The sequence below is a fragment of the Mustela putorius genome, unplaced genomic scaffold, assembly GCF_011764305.1.
Source record: "Mustela putorius furo isolate JIRA1106 unplaced genomic scaffold, ASM1176430v1.1 tig00003875_pilon_pilon_pilon, whole genome shotgun sequence".
In the NCBI taxonomy this organism is placed as follows: domain Eukaryota; kingdom Metazoa; phylum Chordata; class Mammalia; order Carnivora; family Mustelidae; genus Mustela; species Mustela putorius.
The window spans coordinates 11,602,749-11,621,504 of NW_025422026.1; the positions used below are offsets into that span (position 1 = coordinate 11,602,749).

The 18,756-nt window shown below is 45.3% G+C and overlaps 1 protein-coding gene across 14 annotated transcripts in view; it reads left to right on the forward strand.

Annotated features, from left to right (window-relative positions):
• Window positions 1-18,756, forward strand: part of CHD2 (chromodomain helicase DNA binding protein 2) — a 137,436-nt gene that overhangs the window by 109,402 nt on the left and 9,278 nt on the right. For 12 of the 14 annotated variants that reach the window (XM_045067161.1, XM_045067156.1, XM_045067162.1 and 9 more), the window contains 7 exons: window positions 814-936; window positions 2,154-2,282; window positions 3,225-3,365; window positions 5,084-5,218; window positions 10,867-11,045; window positions 12,998-13,097; window positions 14,129-14,342. In XM_045067161.1, coding sequence (XP_044923096.1) covers window positions 814-936; window positions 2,154-2,282; window positions 3,225-3,365; window positions 5,084-5,218; window positions 10,867-11,045; window positions 12,998-13,097; window positions 14,129-14,342 — 1,021 coding nt within the window. Of the gene's footprint in view, window positions 1-813; window positions 937-2,153; window positions 2,283-3,224; window positions 3,366-5,083; window positions 5,219-10,866; window positions 11,046-12,997; window positions 13,098-14,128; window positions 14,343-15,442; window positions 15,495-18,756 lie in introns of those variants that run through there. The other 2 variants (XM_045067166.1, XM_045067165.1) reach the window with 2 other exon arrangements.

Genomic DNA, 18,756 nt, shown 5'->3' on the forward strand with positions numbered 1-18,756 from the left:
CTCGGCCTTAAGTGTTGGCCTCTTGTTTAAAACCGTTTTTGAAGTCTCCATGTTCCAGTTCTCCTCACAGAGAAGGAGCCACACCTTGGTATTTTTTGTAGTGGAATTCAACATTGGCCGTACTTCTCCCACAAACTGAGCCTCCCACCCTGTCCGTTGTGAATCAGGCTACCCGGTAGGAAGGCCGTGCTCAGAGCTGTAAGCAGGGAAAGCTGACTGGCTCAAATTTTAGTAGGACGCGCTCCTAGCAGGGCTTTCCCTGGCACGTCAAACAATGCTCATCCCATGTGTGAATTGTTCTCAGAGGGTGACAGCACCCCGCCGTGAGCGCGGAGACCAAATCCAGTCTGGCCTGAGAGGTCCAGCTGGGGCAGCAGGGACGGATCACGTCCTGGCATAGCTCAGTGCTCTCCGGCAATGCTCTAAGAAGCATTTTCAATCTAAAACGAAGCTTTAACCTAGCTCCAGGGATTCCCTGCTCCTGGAAGGAGGAAATCCACGACGGCTGGGATGCTCTAGCAGATGAAGCCAACAAGCCCCTCCTACCTGAGTTGTTCTACCCTGTTAACAGCACAGGTAGGAGCCAGTGGGAGAGCTGGATTTCTCCATCCCATTTTGTAAAATGAGAACGGCTCATGAGGGATTTTCAGTGACTGGGAGCCATGGACATTGAGATAGGATCTGAGGCTTTATCTGTCTTTCGGGTGGTTGGGGAGGGAAAGGACTGCACACTTCTTCATTGTCTCTGTGAATCCAGATCCACTAACCGGGACATGGGTGGTGGCGGGTGCTTCTCTTCCTTTCCTGTTGAAGATTCTGCCCGTGGAGACAGATAAAAAGCCTCAGGGGAAGCAGCTGCAGACCCGAGCGGACTACTTGCTCAAGTTGCTCAGGAAAAGTCTGGAGAAGAAGGGGGCCGTGACGAGCGGGGAAGAGGTGAGCGCGGCTGCCGGGCGGGCACCCTGCAGAGGCTCGAGGCTCCGGCCCTGCAGAGTTAGGTAGGACAAGGGACGTTGCGCTTTCTGGGCGCTGCACTGCATGGTACCTTCCACGGGCAGGTGTTGTTTTTGAGCTTCCAGTCATGATGGTTTGGTTGATGATAATAGAAATGTTCATTCGATAATTGCCCTGGACATCTTGGCAACTTCTTTCTTTACAAGCCCATTCTCCTCCCGTTTTGCCTCAAAATAGTCCTTGCCTCTGCCAGGGCCTTTGGTCCAGAGATGCACTGCCACTTCCTTGTGCTGCTTCCTCAATTCTGGAACATGGTTCTGGTTACTGTATGGCTACCACCAGCTTTACCTGGTACGGCTGACCCTGGGCTGCTTGTAATCATGGATCCCAGAGGTGACGTTGGATAGTTAGAGTCCACGGTTCCTCAGTTGTGACTGTCTTGTTTACTCAGTACAGAATACCAGCGAACTTGCTAATGAGCTCATCCGAACCTTATCTCTATTTATTTCCCCAATTTTTCATTTCAAAATCAGGCCTAGAAGGATGAGAAAAATCACAGTGAAATGTTACATCTGGCGCTCACAGTCTTGGTGGGGTGTGTGTGCTCAGTGCTCCTAGAACTCAGCCGTTTACATAAATTTCCTTATATTAGAAACAAAACAAATTTTAGGGGGAAATGTCTCCCTAATCCCATACCTAGTCATAAGTAGGGCCATTCTCCAGATAGCTCGTTGAGTACGAATTATACGTTAGGTTCTGGAGGGACAGATTAGATCATGTTTGTATTTGTTTTAGATCTCTGTATCATATTTCAGTGGATTGAGAGCATTTTATTCTTCACCTTCATTTTTAGGTAGAGTGTAAGTCTAGATTTTTAAATGTTATTTTTATGTCTCATAGATTTATTTGTATCTTTGTGCACAAATGTGCTTTTCCTTCCTTTGAATTCTGTCTTGAGCATGAATGCTGCACACTGGCAACAGTTTCAAGGATAGGCATGCTTTTCTGCAGTGTAGGGACATGTACGGTACATTACTGTATTCCTTTTTCTCCCCCAGGTAGAAGTGGTTACGCTCCTTTGAGCCGCCTCTGAGCTTTCTCATTTGAGTTGGGCTGCTACTGCTCTGCAGAGTCCTAATGTTACTTGGTCATGCTTCCTGAGGTTTGTGGTTTTCATCGTCATTTTTTCTCCTTTCCAGGCCAAATTAAAGAAGCGGAAGCCTCGAGTAAAGAAGGAAAACAAAGAACCCAGGCTGAAAGATGAGCATGGGGTTGAGTTTTCATCTCCTAGACATTCAGACAATCCGTCGGAAGAGGGAGAAGTAAAGGTACGTGGCTAAATTCCAGTTGAGGGTTCTTTTAGGCTACATGTATTATGCCGGCTGGTATAAAACCATTCAGAATGTGTTTGGTTTACACAAAGAGTTAGTAAAGTGAAAATAGAATATATATGTCTCTGCTTCCCCTGTGAGAGAGTGATTTGTTCATTCAAGCCAGCCATCACGGGTCCATAGGTAATGGAAGTCAGTGACGGGAACTCTGCGAGGTGTAATGATAAATGACCCGTGACACCCAGCCCCGTGGTTGAAAAAGGTAGGGAGTGGTTGTGGGGACTCCAGCTTACCAGGGGCCTCGCGCCGCTGCAGTTCAGTTCATTATGGGCCAGCAGAACACATCGGTGGGTCAGGTTGGCCCACGGCCTGCCAGTCCGTGACCTCTGGTTTGAGCAAAGTGAAAAATCGGTAGCATTCAGTGTGTTGTTTCAGTGAGTGACAGCTTTAGGGGATTTTATGTTGTTGCCCTTCAAGTGTGATGATACTTTGAGATTAGCTCCAAGAGCATCGGCAGTGGGGACTGAAACTGGCATGAATTCGTCATGGACACACGAGTTCAAAAAGTCGTAGCAACCGTGACGGTTACTACCGATGGTTACTACCGTGACGGTTAGGTGATGGGTCTGTAATATCTCTGGTCCTCAGTTTTCTCCATCTGTGGAATGGGAATGATAATGCTTATGGTTGAAGGGTTGCTGTGAGAATTGAAGAGAGGACGTGAGTTGCAGAGCATCTGTGGCTGCAGCCTTACCCGGTTATTACCAGAAAGCTTAGCCTTGTGTGAGTGAGTGCCGTAGGGTGTGTGTGCTGGAAAACAAGCTCTAAGTAAGTGTAGATGCGGTGATGAACCGTTGCGGACAGCGCTCCTCTCTCCAGAAAGCAGATGAGCAGATCTCAAGTTTGTGGCAAAAGCTCACAGCCCTGTTTGTTTTCTAGGATGATGGCTTAGAGAAAAGTCCAATGAAAAAGAAACAGAAGAAGAAAGAGAACAAGGAGAACAAGGAGAAACAAATGAGTTCTAGGAAGGACAAAGAAGGGGACAAGGAAAGGAAGAAGTCAAAAGATAAGAAAGAGAAGGTAATTGCTTACTGAGATACCCATAGTATCTGAAATTTCTTCTAGAATTTAGACAGAGTGGGGCTTGAGCACCCTGAAATAATCGTCTCTTTGAGGGTCCATCGAAGAAGGAAGGACGGGGCTGTCAGAGGGATGCCCGCACCGCCTCTCACAGAGAGGGAAATGTGCAGTTGGGGAGTTTTTTGTTTTTGTTTTTGTTTTTTTAAACTATAAACGGCCTTTAGTTGATCTCTTATTACATGTTTCAGAGGGGAATTTTTGATGAGATAGGACAGGTGAGAGAAAGCTGCATTTACAGGTAATGATGTCAAATATGTTCTCACATACATGGTAGAAGAGACAATACACAGATGAATTTGAATATTTGAGAAGTAGAGGAGTCAACCCAAATATATCAAGAGAAGCTTTTGGAGTAGAAATGGATGCTGTTATATAATATTCACTTATGGACTTCTGTGAGGGTAACTGCAAACCAGATTTCTGGTAGGGTGTTGGGAGTGTGCTTGCTGGCTTCTGATGAAATTATTTTTCAGTTAACCCTTAGTCATTAAAACATAGAAACAAGTAACATCTATAATTCTGCCATTCACTGATAATCTCTAATAGATTTCCTCATCTTCAGAATTTTTGCTTATATGTGTATGTACAAGTATAAAAAGAGGATCAGATCAGACTTTGGGTAGCCCTTTCTGCCCCCTGCCCCCTGCCCCCTGCAAGCAGTACATCAGAAACAACTTTCCCCATGAATAGGTAAATGTTAAAATCACTTCAAATAGATAAAGATTCTATTTGATTATAACACCTTGGGAGCAGTATAGACTTCGCATATTGAAATCACTTCCAATTTCTTAAGTTAGGAAACGTGCTGTGCCAGATGCCTTTGCATTTCTGCTCCCACAGAAAGATACTCTTTTTTTAGAGTGAAATATTTCCAAAATAAAAGCACAGGGAGCCATTTAACAGACATCTGCTTACCCACCACCCAAGGTAGAACTGTGGCCAGCATTCTTCCACATTTACTCTAGACGCATTTTGTTGGGCTGGTGTATTTTGTGTTTTGTGCACATCTTACCGAGAGTATTGAAGCACCCCCCTCCTGCTCCCCCATATTCTTCTTTCCTGATTTCCTTACTCTGCTTAACTCTTTTTTCCTCCCATGGTTTGAAATCTTCCTATCCATGTTTTTAAGCTTTTACTATATTTTACACAATTGTAAACAAAGCATAGTAATATTTTTTTAAATGTTCATCGTACATGTATGTATCTCCATCCTTCTGTATCCAGATTCATGTACATTTCAGTCATTTACAGCATCGTAGTTAAGACAGATTCCTAGGTCAAAGTGTATGATTATAGGCTGTTAATAAAAGATGCTACATAATAGAATACAAGAGTTCTGCCAGTTTATAACCACTGCCTGTTGATGATGTTTTTGTACATTTTATGGATGAGGGAATAGAAGCCAAAATAGCATTGTCCTGAAGCTGAAGTTTTAATTGGGTGTGTTTGGAGTCAGAAGTGGAAATGATGTACGATTAAGCCATTCATTAAACATGTAGATTTGATTACGTGATGTTTCAGAAGACTTTATTTTACCATTTTTGTAAACTGAGCCTGTCACATGGGCCCTCTGGAGTGGTGTGACATAGCTAAGATGTCCAGCTTACAAGGCAGGATTGCACCAGTGACAATGACTCCTTGTAACTCTTTTTCAAAAGCCTAAAGGTGGTGATGCCAAATCTTCAAGTAAATCGAAGCGATCTCAGGGTCCTGTCCATATTACAGCAGGAAGTGAGCCTGTCCCCATTGGAGAGGATGAGGATGATGATCTGGACCAGGAGACATTCAGCATAGTAAGTCTGGAAATTGAGGGGTGCCGGTGTGTGCAGCCACAGCACCTGCTGTGGTTCTGCCTTCCCCAGGGCCAGCCACACGGCCTCCGCTGGCCGAGCTGTAGTATGTTACTGTGGAACACATGGCTTCTGCTATCTAAAGACCTTTTGCTCTGGGATAGGCAGGCAGGAAGAGGTTTTCGTACCCTGTGGTGAGAAAGAAGTTTGGGGAATCGATTTCCTGTCTTGTGCTCCCAGTCAGAAAGGCTGTGGTAGGGGGTGGGTGGGGGTGGCTCAGTTGGTTAAGCATCAGACTCTTGGTTTTGGCTCAGGTGGGGATCTCAGGTTTGTGGGACCGAGCCCCGTGTTGGGCTCTGTACTGAGGGTAGAGCCTATGAGATTCTTTCCTTTCTCTCCCCCACCCCCCACCGCCCCATGTGTGTACGGGCTCTCTCCCCCTCTCTCATATAAACAAACAAACAAACAAATAAATAAAATCTTCATTAAAAAAGAGAAAGGCTGCAGGGGCCTTTAGAGGCATTTGGGAAACAGAGGTGTTCACTGAGCTAATAGTTACTGAATACTTTCTTGTGCCAACCCCAGAGTCATCGACCATGTTGCAAAGAGAATTGCTTCTCTTGCCGCTGACTTCACATTTGAGTAGGGGAGATAGATAGCCACACGGGTCGTGCTCGTGCTTCTGTGATGGGCAGGGGGGTTTCTTTAGCAGATGGCTCTAAAGATCCTGTAAGAAGGGGATTGACCAGGCAGGGGCTATTGGGAAGGCATGCTTCGGGTGGCGATGCTTGAACTGCGTTCTGAAGGAAGAGGGAAAGGTCATAAAAGGTGAGGGGAAGAAAGAACATGTCAAGGCAAGGCAGCGCCAAGCGTAAAGGCCGTGTGGCAGGACCACCGGTGCTGCAGTGAGGTCACAGAAGGCCACTGTGGCTAGTGTGGCGAGAACCAGGGGACATCACATGAGGACAAGGTCAGGGTTCTGGCTGGGTGAGTGAGAGCAGTGGTGAGCGTGAGTGTGGTGTGTCCTCCATGCTGCCACACTGTGGTGCTCGGGGCTAAGACATACCCAGGACACGGTCTCTTTCCTCATATGGGATAGGCAATGTGATGGGGAGGGGAGCGCATGGGCCAGGGTTCGAGTGGGAACGGAAACACGCCAGCGTGTCCTCAGGGACCTTAGCCCCTCACTGGAGCTGCGTGGTCTTCACTGTGCCATGCTCCACGATTCCTCCCGCCTCCTCTGCCCAACCTTCCACAAATCACAGCTCCCTTGAACAGTTAATTCAGTCTCAGAGAGAATCTTATCTTCTAAATCTCGAAATACTCCTGCTGCATAGCAGCAAAGGATAGAATATTGACCTCACCCTGTAAGGTAGTTGTCTCTCTCATTGCTCCTTTCTCTGTGTTCTCAAAAATCTGTACACACACATATATTTTTTCTTTGTCCTTAACTCATTTTTCTTAATTCTCTGTACTGTTCTGTGTTTTGCTGTCTGACAGCAAGTGGCGATTCTTATGTTAAAGTACATCTGGGTGTTAGAAGTATTTCTAAAGAGAAAGGTATGTCAGTAAATGCATAAACTGACTGAATAAATTCATTGTACAACCAGCCTTTTGAGCTGATCTGTTTCCTGGTTTTTCTTTAGTCCAGTATGTATGTATGTATTTATTTTAAAGATTTTATTTATTTATTTGATAGAGAGAGAGACAGAGTCAGAGACAGAGACAGTGAGAGAGGGAACACAAGCAGGGGGAGAGGGAGAATCAGGCTTCCCACTGAGCAGGGAGCCAGATGTGGGGGTGGGGGGTTCGATCCCAGGACCCTGTACCTGAGCCGAAGGCAGATACTTAATGACTGAGCCACCCAGGCACCCCTTAGTCCAGTATTTATAAGGGAAAATCCTAACCTAATGCTTCTAATCTAACCATTTATTTTTTTAAAATGCTTTCACTTATTGGCTCTTTTTGTCATGTTTAAATATTCTGAAATCTTGAAAAATGTAGAAAAATTTAAGAAATTTAATAGACATTGATAACAAGTACCACGAAGCCTTGTCAAATGTGTTTTTAAGACTCAAGAGTTAAGTTGAAGCCCCTGGTGTTTCTCACTCTAAACCCACACTTGTCTCTTTTTACCTCCCCAAAAGTAAGGGTAGTAGTTTTAGATCTCGGTACTGTTCTTGTGCTTGGTTTTAGCATTTTATGATTTCTGTTTGTCTGTGAAGACAATAAGGACTCACACAGCCAGGCACTGTTTGTGCCTTTATGTCTTTTTTCTCCACAACAATCCTATGGGATAGCTAATTCTCTCCATTTTACTTACTAAAAAATAAGGTGAAGAGGGTCACCTGGCTGGCTTACTTATTAGAGCCTCACTCTTGATGTTGGGATTGTGAGTTTGAGCCCCACGTTGGGTGTGGAGTTTACTTAAAGATAAAATATTTAGGGACACCTGGGTGACTCACTCAGTCGGTTAAGCATCCAACTCCTGGCCTTGGCTCAGGTCATGATCTCAGGGTTGTGGGTTTGAGCCCCGAGTCGGGCTCCCTGCTCAGCTGGGAGTCTGCTTGAGGTTCTCTCTCTCCCTTCTCCTCTCCTCCAGCTCCCCACTCATGGTGTGCTGTCTGTCTGTCTGTCTGTCTGTCTCTCTCTCAAAAAATAAGTAAATAAAAATAAAATCTTTTTTTAAAAAAGGGAGAGTCACAGAAGCTATTTGTTAATAGTTAAGATGGAGAGCCAAGATTTGACCCGAGAGTTTGGCACAAGCACGGCCGCCTTTGTGTCCCTACACGACAAATAGTTTTGCTTTGCTTGTTGAAAGACTTTATAAAAATGCTACACTGTGTATATCCTATAACTTGATTTTCCTCTGCAGCATCTCTGTTTTTGAGGTTGACCTATGTTTAAACCTGTTTCAGGGGCACCTGCCTGGCTCACTTGGTGTAGAGTACACGACTCTTGATCTCTGAGTTGTGAGTTCAGGCCCCACACTGGGCTTAGAGCTTACTTAAAAATAAAAATTAAAAACTAAAAAAAAAAACCCTTTCATATTATTTTATATCATGACTTCCACAATTCATTGTTTCTCGTGTAGATGAACCTCGGGATTTCCCAAAGGTTTATTACCAAACACAGACAGCAGCAAGGTTCTTGTAAATATTTTCATTTAGGGGGCACCTGGGTGGCTCAGTGCATTAAAGCCTCTGCCTTCGGCTCAGGTCATGGTCTCAGGGTCCTGGGATCGAGCCCCGCATCGGACTCTCTGATCAGTGGGAAGCCTGCTTCTTCCTGTCTCCCTGCCTGCCTCTCTGCCTACTTGTGATCTCTGTCTGTCAGATAAATAAATATTTTCATTTACACATGTAAGTGCTTCCCTAGACTATACAGCTTGCGCAGAGCTCTGGGTGTTTCCTTGGGCGCGCACTTTAGTCACTTCAGTCCATCCTGTGAACAACTACCCCTTCCAGCTCTTACGGAGATTTATACAGACTCCTAACAGGGAACCCGAGTTCTGGTGGCCTCCCAGTCACAGAAACACTTGGTCATTTCTGACTTTTTAATTTTTGCCAACCTCTGAGGGGTATGAAGTATTGATCAGTGGGTGTTTGTTTTCATGTCTGTGAGGCATTCGTGTTTGTAGTGGATTGTATTCTTTGTATTCTTTGCCTGTTTGGGGGTAATTGTTCATACCTTTCCTATAGCAGTCCTTTATACGATCATGATACTGATGTCTTTCTTACCCGTTAGAGTCATCATGGACACCTTCCAGGTTATGGTAAATCTTCTTCTTTTGTAGACTTCTTGAAAATTGAGGTAGAACTCCATAAAGTAAACAGAATTATCGCAGAGTGATAGAAGTTTGTAGGGTTTTCTTTGTTCTGAAATTTTGTGCTCGTGTGCCTTAGTAGTTTGTTGTACCAGATGCCTCATAGTTGACAACCATGCTCTATGGGTCTGAAGCGTTTTCTTGAATTATTTTGTGGTGATTTCCTCCTGATTCTTAGTTTTATCTTTACAGAACTTTTTGTTTTGGGAAACTGGACTCTGGGAGGGGTCCCTAATATTACTACCTTTTTTTTTTTGTTTCTGTCTTTTAAATTCGGCATTCTAGGGGCGCCGGGGTGGCTCAGTTGCTAAGCATCTGCTTTCGGCTCAGGTCATGATCCCAGGGTCTTGGGATTGAGCCCCACATTGGGTTCCCTGCTCAGCAGAGAGCCTGCTTCTCCCTCGCCCACTCCTCCTGCTTGTGTTCCCTCTCTCTCTCTGTCTCTTTCTGTCAAATAAATAAAATCTTAAAAAAAAAAATTCTACTTTCTAGGAGATTTACCCCCACTTTATCTCACATGAGTATTTCTTTTAAGCTTTTTACTTCTGTTGTCATGTTTTATATCCAAGATCTTCCCCCTGCCCATGGTTCTCTGAATGTTTTTTATATTTTCCTTAAACTTGTTTTCCATCATCCATGTTAGATGTTTGTTTCCGTTGATTTGTAATCATTGGTTGTCTGCATACACACTTGGGAGCAGGGGACTAACCATCTGGCTAGAAGCTCTGAGCGTGGGGGTGGGGCTTGGTGGACGGACGACTTCCAATGCTCACTGGTGATATGGCTGGGCTGCTTCACTGGAAGACTTGCAGTGGGGAGTTCCTTGTCTTAGCTGGTCAGATTTCGTGGACGAGGACCCTCCAGTCCCCTGAGTGAAGGGTGTAGGCCTGGCTCTTCTCATTCTGGAGTCTCCCTGGGAGGCAGAAGGCCCGGTGCTGGCTCCTCTGGTGTGTGTCCGCTCATATGCTCCTGTTTCCGTGCACAGCCCAGTTCTCAGACCTCTCCTTTATCTTCTCCAGAGAATAACCTCTTTTGCTGGGCACAGTTGGAAATTTGGGTATCTTTTGTGAATCTGGGTATTTGCTACTTCTGTGCATTGTTGAAATAACCACTCCTTAGTTTTAACCAGAGGTACCTAGCTCTCCTTAGGTTATACTGCCTGAGGTTATATTCCTCAGGTAGTATAAACCAGCTTGTTCTCATGCAGGTCCCTTAAGTCATTTCCCTTGCTGCCAGTATTTTGTTGCTCTTGTTTTCTCTTTCATTTTCCCTTCTTTGTGGGCCTCTTTTTGAAACACTCCCTTTGCTGTTGTTCGGTGGAGTTGGGCAGGAGAGATGACGACTCTTGTGTTCAGCTCACCATCTCTATCTGCAAGCCTTCTCCATAGTTTTTTACAAGCCCAAAGGACTTATAACTTTTCTGTCCTGCCGTTTTAGATAGGTTATCTGGCGGTGGGACATTACTGGGTTAGGCCTCTAATCTTGCTTCTCATTTTATCTTCATAATGGCCTTCTGAGGCTTTATCATACCCCTCTTGTAGATGAGGAAACAGCATTTTGAGCTATAATAAAAGGAAGATACAGAAGTCATCACTCTGAGAGGTAATAAAGCCAAAACTCTGAGAGATGCTGTTGGGACCTGCACCTCGGGTTTCCCCGACTTGACAGCTACACTTGCTCCCAGGGCTTTAACCCGTTCCTCCTCCAGGGGTGCAATGGCACGAGGGATAGCCGGGTTTTCTCTGGGCATTCATGGCCCAGGGAACAAAGACAAGAGGTCTTTGCTGCAGGTGTTTTATGTCTCTACTCTGTTGTCCTGTTCCAGTGCAAAGAGCGGATGAGGCCAGTGAAAAAGGCTCTGAAGCAGCTGGACAAACCCGACAAGGGGCTCAATGTGCAGGAACAGCTAGAGCACACCCGAAACTGCCTGCTGAAGATCGGAGACCGGATAGCCGAGTGCCTTAAAGCCTATTCAGACCAGGAGCACATCAAACTCTGGAGAAGGTAAGTGACCGCAGCCTCAGACTGCCTGGTGCGATTTGGCAGTGTGTGTGTGGGGGGGGCGGTTCTGGTTCTGTTTTATAAAAGGTGACACAGCCACCTAATGAGTTCCCCCCCACCCCCTGATAAAAACCATCTTTTGTACCCGCAGGCTTCAGTTTCTTTTTCCTGCAATAGGCCATTCCACTGAGCCCAGCCTTTTGAATAGGTAGGATGAGGTCACCATTTTATGAGAGAACAGCAGGGAGACTGATTTTGCTGGCCTGGCCTCAGAACCAAGACTTGGTCTGTAAACCTGGAAGGAATAAAAGTCATCTAGTCGCATTACTTCACCCACCTCAGGCTGATAATAATAACTGTTTGAATAGTTCTCTACTGACACACGAGGGGAAAGAAGGATTAAAACCACCAGAACGGTGATTTTTCCATTCTCTCTGATAATTGAAGAACTCTAGTAGTAATTTGTATTAATGCAATTTAATCCAGAACTTTAATTTGTAAGGCACATCATGGCTCACATATACTCATTTATGTGCTCACTTTTGATTTTTTTAGGATAACACAACTGGAATTTCTTTCTCAAAGATAATTGTAGCATTTAGTCTCTTTCCATAATCCAAAGTGACTTTGAACTCATGTACTTCATGGTTCATGTAATTATGCTGGTATAATAAGCCCAATCCCAGTGGATTGGTTTTGAAAAAAATGGATTTAAGAGAACTTTGTCATGATGCTATCCATAGCCTGCTTCACACCCATTCAGAAAAATTAAGTTTCAGAATGTGATTTTTGTTTTTCTTTACACGCCACCAACTTCTTCCTGTGCCTAGCCACTGGGCTGTTTTTCTAGCCAAGTTAATCCCTGCCGGAAGAGAACAGAAGGTCATCCTAGTACGTAGATCTTTGAAGCTAGGCTTTCTGCCGGGCACTGGCGCCTGTCTTTGTTGAAGTGTGTGTGTGGGGGGGGAGAGGGCACTATAGACCTGGCTAGCAGTTGTTCCTAAGAAGGTCCTTGCCCATTCCAGAGACACTGTCCATGCTGAAGTGGGCATTGCAAGACCAGGTATGGCAGGTGTTCGAGAAGGAGGCGGGGCCTGCAGAGGAGTAGTGCGGGAGGATGCCTTTCTGAGAGGCAGGCAGGTGTACTTGAGCTGGGCAGACTTGCTTACAGGAGAGTTTTCAGGCTTGGCACAGGCTTTGGCACAGGCTTACAAGTGGGCCAGTGAGGGGGGCTGGGCGGGTTTTAGGGTTCAGAGGCAGTTTGTTAAGACCACTGAAGCCCACTCTGGAAGACCTTAAAAAGGAAGGGACGGTGCAGCAGGTGTACGGCTTCGGGAGCCAGTCCCGTTTCTGTGGGGGGCGTGTTGTGGTCAAACTGTTCTCTCCAAAGCATGGAAGCAGGTGAGACTCCTTTTCCAGCTCACCACGAGTACTGCTGCCTCCTTGTTCTAAACTCCCATTCTGTCAGTCACTCTGCTGGCTATGGTAATGCTTGCTAGGATGAGTGCAGTGGTATTGCAGGGAGGCACTGCAGAGTTTTCAGAAAGAAATGAGAGATCCTGGTGGTGACAGCTGGGAAGGAAGAAGGGACAGCAACATGGGGATGCACGAATGTATGTAGGTCCCAGCTGGGAAGATGGGAGTAATGATGGATTGTGTGGCTGAACCCGGAGACTTTAGGACTTTGCTGGGTGCCGGTGGATTAAGGGGTTTGCACTAGGAGTCCCGAACCCTTGTCTCCAGACTCCTTGGTCAGACTCTGTTCAAACACTGGCATCTAAAGATGTGTTAATGAAGTGCAGACCTTAAGGAATGTTTCTGTTACTTAATTTCTACACTTGGGTGAGGCTCTGTGGCAGAATTCCGTAGCTTGTCATCAGTAAAGAGAACAGAAAGTCATTTAACGCATTCTGTGATTTACTTAGAGCTGTTTTTTATTTTTTACTTTTCTTTAGGAACCTATGGATTTTTGTTTCCAAGTTTACAGAATTTGATGCTCGAAAATTGCATAAGTTATACAAGATGGCTCATAAGAAAAGATCTCAAGAAGAGGAGGTAAAATACACATTTAATCCAATTTATATAATCCGATAAAAACCAGTTCCACATAATTCCTTCATTACTCTTTTTCCCGGGAAGATGGTCAGGGGAAGATACTGTTGGTGCCAGAAGGGTCCTTGGTTCTCTGCCCTCAATACAGATGGAGGGGGAGGTGCAGGAGGGTGGAGGTGCCCAGCACAGCCCTGCCTGTCCCCCACAGTGCGCCCTAACGCCGTGTTACTTGTGCAGCGTCTCGGCATGCTCCCCTACTGGGAAAAGTAACAGTGACACTGGATGGGTGAAATAGCCAACGGATTAGAGCCAAAGCGAATCAAAACTCTGACAGGGAGTCGTTAACCGTGTGTTTCTCTGTCCTGGAGTCATTTATTCACCAATCTTGTGGCAGCTTACAAACCTGACTCCTGATAAGTAACAGGGTTGTAGGCAGAAAGTACTTCCTCTGTTCTTTTCTGGGCCATATGTATTGGTGTCCTTCTAGCTTTCGTACGTAGCGTCCCAACTGCTCATGTAAGGGAGCAAACACGAGAAGGTACCTAGAGGTTCCTTCCCTTCTCTGGCACGGGGCGGGGGGCGATGGGCATATAAGTGGCTTCCCTGATTCTGCAGGGGCCGTGTTCCTGAGGCCAGCATGCCTTTTTCCAGATCTGCTGACTTGACGTGTGGGCCGTCCCCAAATCAGCCACTCACGGCCCATCTGTGAACATGGAACACCTCCACCACTAACATGTCAGTGACATGTTAGTTCGTGACACCTGCTCACGGGACTTGGCAGCAAAGGGTGATTTCCTTGTTGGGGCAGCAGGTGCTGCTCTGAGAGGCTGGCGTGCTGCAGGAGCTCAGGGCAGTTCCTGAACAGGGTTTATAAGCGTGTAATAGATGGCAGGTCCAAAACCACGAGGGGCGAGAGAGGAATACTTGGAGGTGGTGCTTTCTGTACTGTTCTTTTTTTTTTATTTTCCTGTACTGTTCTTGGGAACTCTGCCAGCTAGGGGATTATGAAGCTTTGGTATCTTTTTTATTCTCAGGAGCAAAAGAAGAAAGATGATGTGATTGGTGGAAAGAAGCCGTTTCGGCCAGAGGCCTCAGGCTCCAGCCGGGACTCCCTGATCTCTCAGTCCCACACCCCGCACAACCTTCACCCTCAGAAGCCTCACTTGCCCGCCTCCCATGGCCCACAGATGCACGGACATCCACGAGATAACTATAATCACCCCAACAAGAGACACTTCAGTAACGCAGGTGGGTCATGAAGTGGAGTTGTTGTTTTTTATTTATTTATTTATTTTTTAAGATTTTATTTATTTATTTGACAGAGATCACAAGTAGGCAGAGAGGCAGGCAGAGAGAGGAGGAAGCAGGCTCCTGCCAAGCAGAGAGCCTGATTTGGGACTCAATCCCAGGACCTTGGGATCATGACCTGAGCCAAAAGCAGAGGCTTTAACCCACTGAGCCACCCAGGCACCCCATGAAGTGGAGTTTTAAGAAGAGATGCCAAAAGAATCATTTTCTATTCTGAAGACAGCAGGTGGACCTGTGCTTCATTCTCCTTCAGGACTTTGTTGTCTTCCGTCTCAGTGAGACGGAGGGTGAGGTAAAGATCCAGAAGGCTGGTCGTTACTCCGGCATGAAGAAGAACATCGCCAAACAAACAAGTAATAGGCTGAGAGGAGCAGTTTACATTATATGGGACAGTCAGATGGTCAAAACTGCTAATACTGAAAGAGCCCTTGTAAACTGACAACAAAAGAATAACCAAATAGAAGAATGGGCAGAGGTTAGGAATAGAGAATTCATACAGGAGGAAATTCAGGGGCCAGTGTGACAAGTGGCCATCATTACTCATAGGGAAATGTAAATTCAGGCAGTAGCAAGCTAAGTAATTTTTTTTCCCATTCACTCAATAAAAATTAAAAGGGTGGAATACATGGAAATTGCGAAGAGTGCAAATTGCTGCAGTGCTTACAGAAATTAATCTGAAATATCTAAATACAGAAGCTTTTTATTTTTTGGTATCTACCAGGATGTAGGAGGCTGCCATTCTGGTCTTAGAATGTCAAAAAGCCGGAAATAACTTTGGATATCCACTAACAGGAGTGTCATGAGATAAATGGTAGGACGTTCGTGCTCTGTACATTATTATCAGTTATTAAAAAGAAGGAGTTGATTTTAGAAATAAAAAAAAATGGGAGAGAAAACAACAACAAAATCTGTATGTGTCTGTTTAGCTTTTTTAAGGTGACATTTACATAATACCAACTTTACTTTTTTTTATAGATACTGTGGTTTTTTTTTTTTTTTTTTTAATTTTTTTTTAAAGATTTTATTTATTAATTTGACAGAGAGAAATCACAAGTAGACGGAGAGGCAGCCAGAGAGAGAGAGAGGGAAGCAGCCTCCCCGCTGAGCAGAGAGCCTGATGCGGGACTCCATCCCAGGACCCTGAGATCATGACCTGAGCCGAAGGCAGTGGCTTAACCCACTGAGCCACCCAGGCGCCCGATACTGTGGTTTTTAAAAAAGATTTATTTATTTGAGAGAGAAAGTATGAGAGAGAGCACGAGGGAGAGAGCAGGCAGGAGCAGGGGCGGGGTGGTTGGAAGGAGGGCAGCAGGCATCCCCACTGAGCAGGGAGCCGGCCGGGGGCTCGATCCCAGGAGCTCCGGATCATGACCCGGGTGGACAGCAAGGGCTTAACTGACTGAGCTGCCCAGGCGCCCCATCGTTCACCATTTTATTTATCTGGTTTAGTGGCATTTACTACATTCACAGTGTTGTGTGTAACCACCACTGCTCTCTTAGTCCCTAAACATTTCCATCAGCTCAAAAGGAAATCCCGTATCTGTGAGGCAGTTTCTCCCCGCCCCCTGCCTGCATCCTCCGGTGTGTATTCTGTCCGTGTGGATTTCTGTGTTTGGGACACTGCCTGTTCCTGGACTCATTCTATATATGTGTGTCTGATTCATTCACTTGGCCTAGTATTTTGAAGGTTTATTCACATTGTAATGTTTGTTAGTACTTCATTCCTTTTTGTGGCTGAACTGTATGGACACAGACCACAGTCTCTTTATCCGTTCATGGGTGGATGGACGTTTGGGTTGCTTCTTTTTTTTTTTTTTTTTTTTTTTTTTTGGGTTATTGTGAATAGTACTGCTGTGAAATATCTTGTGTGTATTTGAGGACGTGTTTTCGAGTCTTGTGGGTATATGCCTGGTAGTGAAATTGCTGGGTAATATGGTAATTCTAATTCAATTTCTTGAAGAGCCACCAAGCTGTTCTCCATAGTGGGTGTTTGAATGAGCACAGAGAAACACGTGAGAACATACCCAGTACCAGTGACCTTACGATGCGGGGAATGGAGGGAGATTGCAGGAAGTTAATAATTTCTCCATCTGTTGCTTCACTGGTTAATACTGAGCATGGGTTTTAAAGATACAAGTAAGAAGAAAGGGAAAACCGCATATAGAATCAAAGCCAGAAGTACATAGAACATACAGAAGTCATTATACAGGATTTTACGGAAGGTCAGGTATTCTGTAATAATCAGAAGAAGTGTGTATTTCTTTCTAAACTTTGGTTTTAGGATTTCCATTTGATTCTTTTGAAAAATACATTTCATTCTTTCAGTAAAATTCTCAAGTTTTTAAGAAAACTTGATTTTCTCCATCTTTTCCTCTTTTTTGAACATAAGAATTACAGTTATTTAAAAATCTAAACCTGCTAACTCTAGGGTCTAAGTTACTGTGCGTCATTTTCTGTAGTAGGTTTTATTTCTCTTGGTTTTCAGTCCTACAGTCTTGTCTTTAGGCATGCCTTCTTAGTTTTGATTAAATGGGGGAACCTGTGGGGCGCCTGGGGGCTCAGTTATTCAAGCATCTACCTTGGGCTTAGTCATGATCTCGGGGTCCTAGAATGGAGCCCCTCTCCCTCTACCCCTCCTTCCTGTTTGTGCTCTCTCTCTCTCGTTCGCTCTGTCTTGCTCTCCCAAATAAATCTCTAAATATATATACATACATTGGGGTGGGGGGAACTATGTTGTAGAAATTGTGTAAGCTCCACATGTTCCTTTCCCTGGAGAGGGTTCATTCTTCCCTCCCCTGGGCACATGGAGTGGGAGGCGATCCTTCTAATCTAGTCTGTCTCTGGTCCCTCATCCTGGGGCTTAGCTCTTAAGGGTGCTCAGCAGAGAGCCTATAGTAGCATTCTCTCTCTGCCCTCTTCCCTCTTGTAGGCCTTGACCTCCAGGCTTGGTTTTCTCAGCACCGTGAGACTGCCCCTGACTGCTCTGCTGTTCTGAGGCTTCCAGTTTAGGGTTTTTAGCCTTCTGCTTCCTGCAGACTCAGCACGTGTCCTAAGGGAAGACTGGTTGTGTGTTTGAGCCCCTTAGCTCTGCCATGCCTCTCCAGCCTAGAAGGACCTGCAAGGCTCCGCTGGTGTCTCTGGTCCTGTGCTGGGAGCAGCTCAGATGTTCAGCTTCTCATCTGTGCTCAGAATCACAGCTCCACACCCCGCCCCCACCGCCTGCAGTGGCTTTGGTGGTCACTTGACCTCTTAACCTCTCTGAGCTTTTCTGCTCTTTGGAGTCTTACTCCTGCTAGTTGTGATGGCTCTGGCTGTTCTTTTATGTCTCTAAACAGGTAGTTTTGTTTACGTGGCGTTTCTTACTGTTCTTGGCGGAGTGTGATTCCGCTACAAGCTGCTCTAAACTACCTGGAACAGAAGTTCCATGTCTTCTGATCTTAAAAGTCCAAGTAGTTCAGAATTAATTGATCGCCCTTTCATTGAGGGGAGGAAAGGTAATTAACTGTACAAGGTGACTGGGCAGTGTTTCCATGTTTGTGTATCTGATTGTATTATTGGGCCTGACTTTTTCCTGGGATCAGACCAGTTTTTTGTTATTCGTGTGACATCACTGATTTTATATTCTGATGCTTTGAAAGAACTCCCCTTAGTCTGCTCACTGTAGTCTTTTATTTAAGTGTTGGATTCTTCACCCATGTCCTTAATAGCTCAGTACTTCTAACCAGCGACCTACCTCATGGCGGATTCAAGAAGAAAGAAAAGCACTGTTTGGTTTCTCTGGAAATAAAGGGCTTGGCTTGAGTTGTAAGCATCTCCACCATACCACAGACACCGACACCCTGTTGGAAACACTGCTTTCCATTTGGTGTGAAGCCATCTTCAAGTGATTTGCTTTCATGTTGTGAAGGTGTCGCATTTTTTTTTTTTTAAAGATTTTATTTATTTATCAGAGAGAGAGGGGGAGAGAGCGAGCACAGGCAGACAGAATGGCAGGCAGAGGCAGAGGGAGAAGCAGGCTCCCTGCTGAGCAAGGAGCCCGATGTGGGACTCGATCCCAGGATGCTGGGATCATGACCTGAGCCGAAGGCAGCTGCTTAACCAACTGAGCCAACCAGGTGTCCCAAGGTGTCGCATTTTTGTCCTTGTCCATTAAGTTAATTCACCAGAATAGTCATCGTTTTTTATTTGTTGTTGGTCTGGCCCAACCCACCTTGGATCAGCAGTGACGTAAAGCCACTGGTTGACTGCATGTTACTTGAATGATGTCAGAGTCTAAGCTGCACAGGTTCCTTCATGGTGTTACTCTTTGACTCTATACAAAAGTTCTTAGAAGACCAGCAAAATGAGTAGAGAC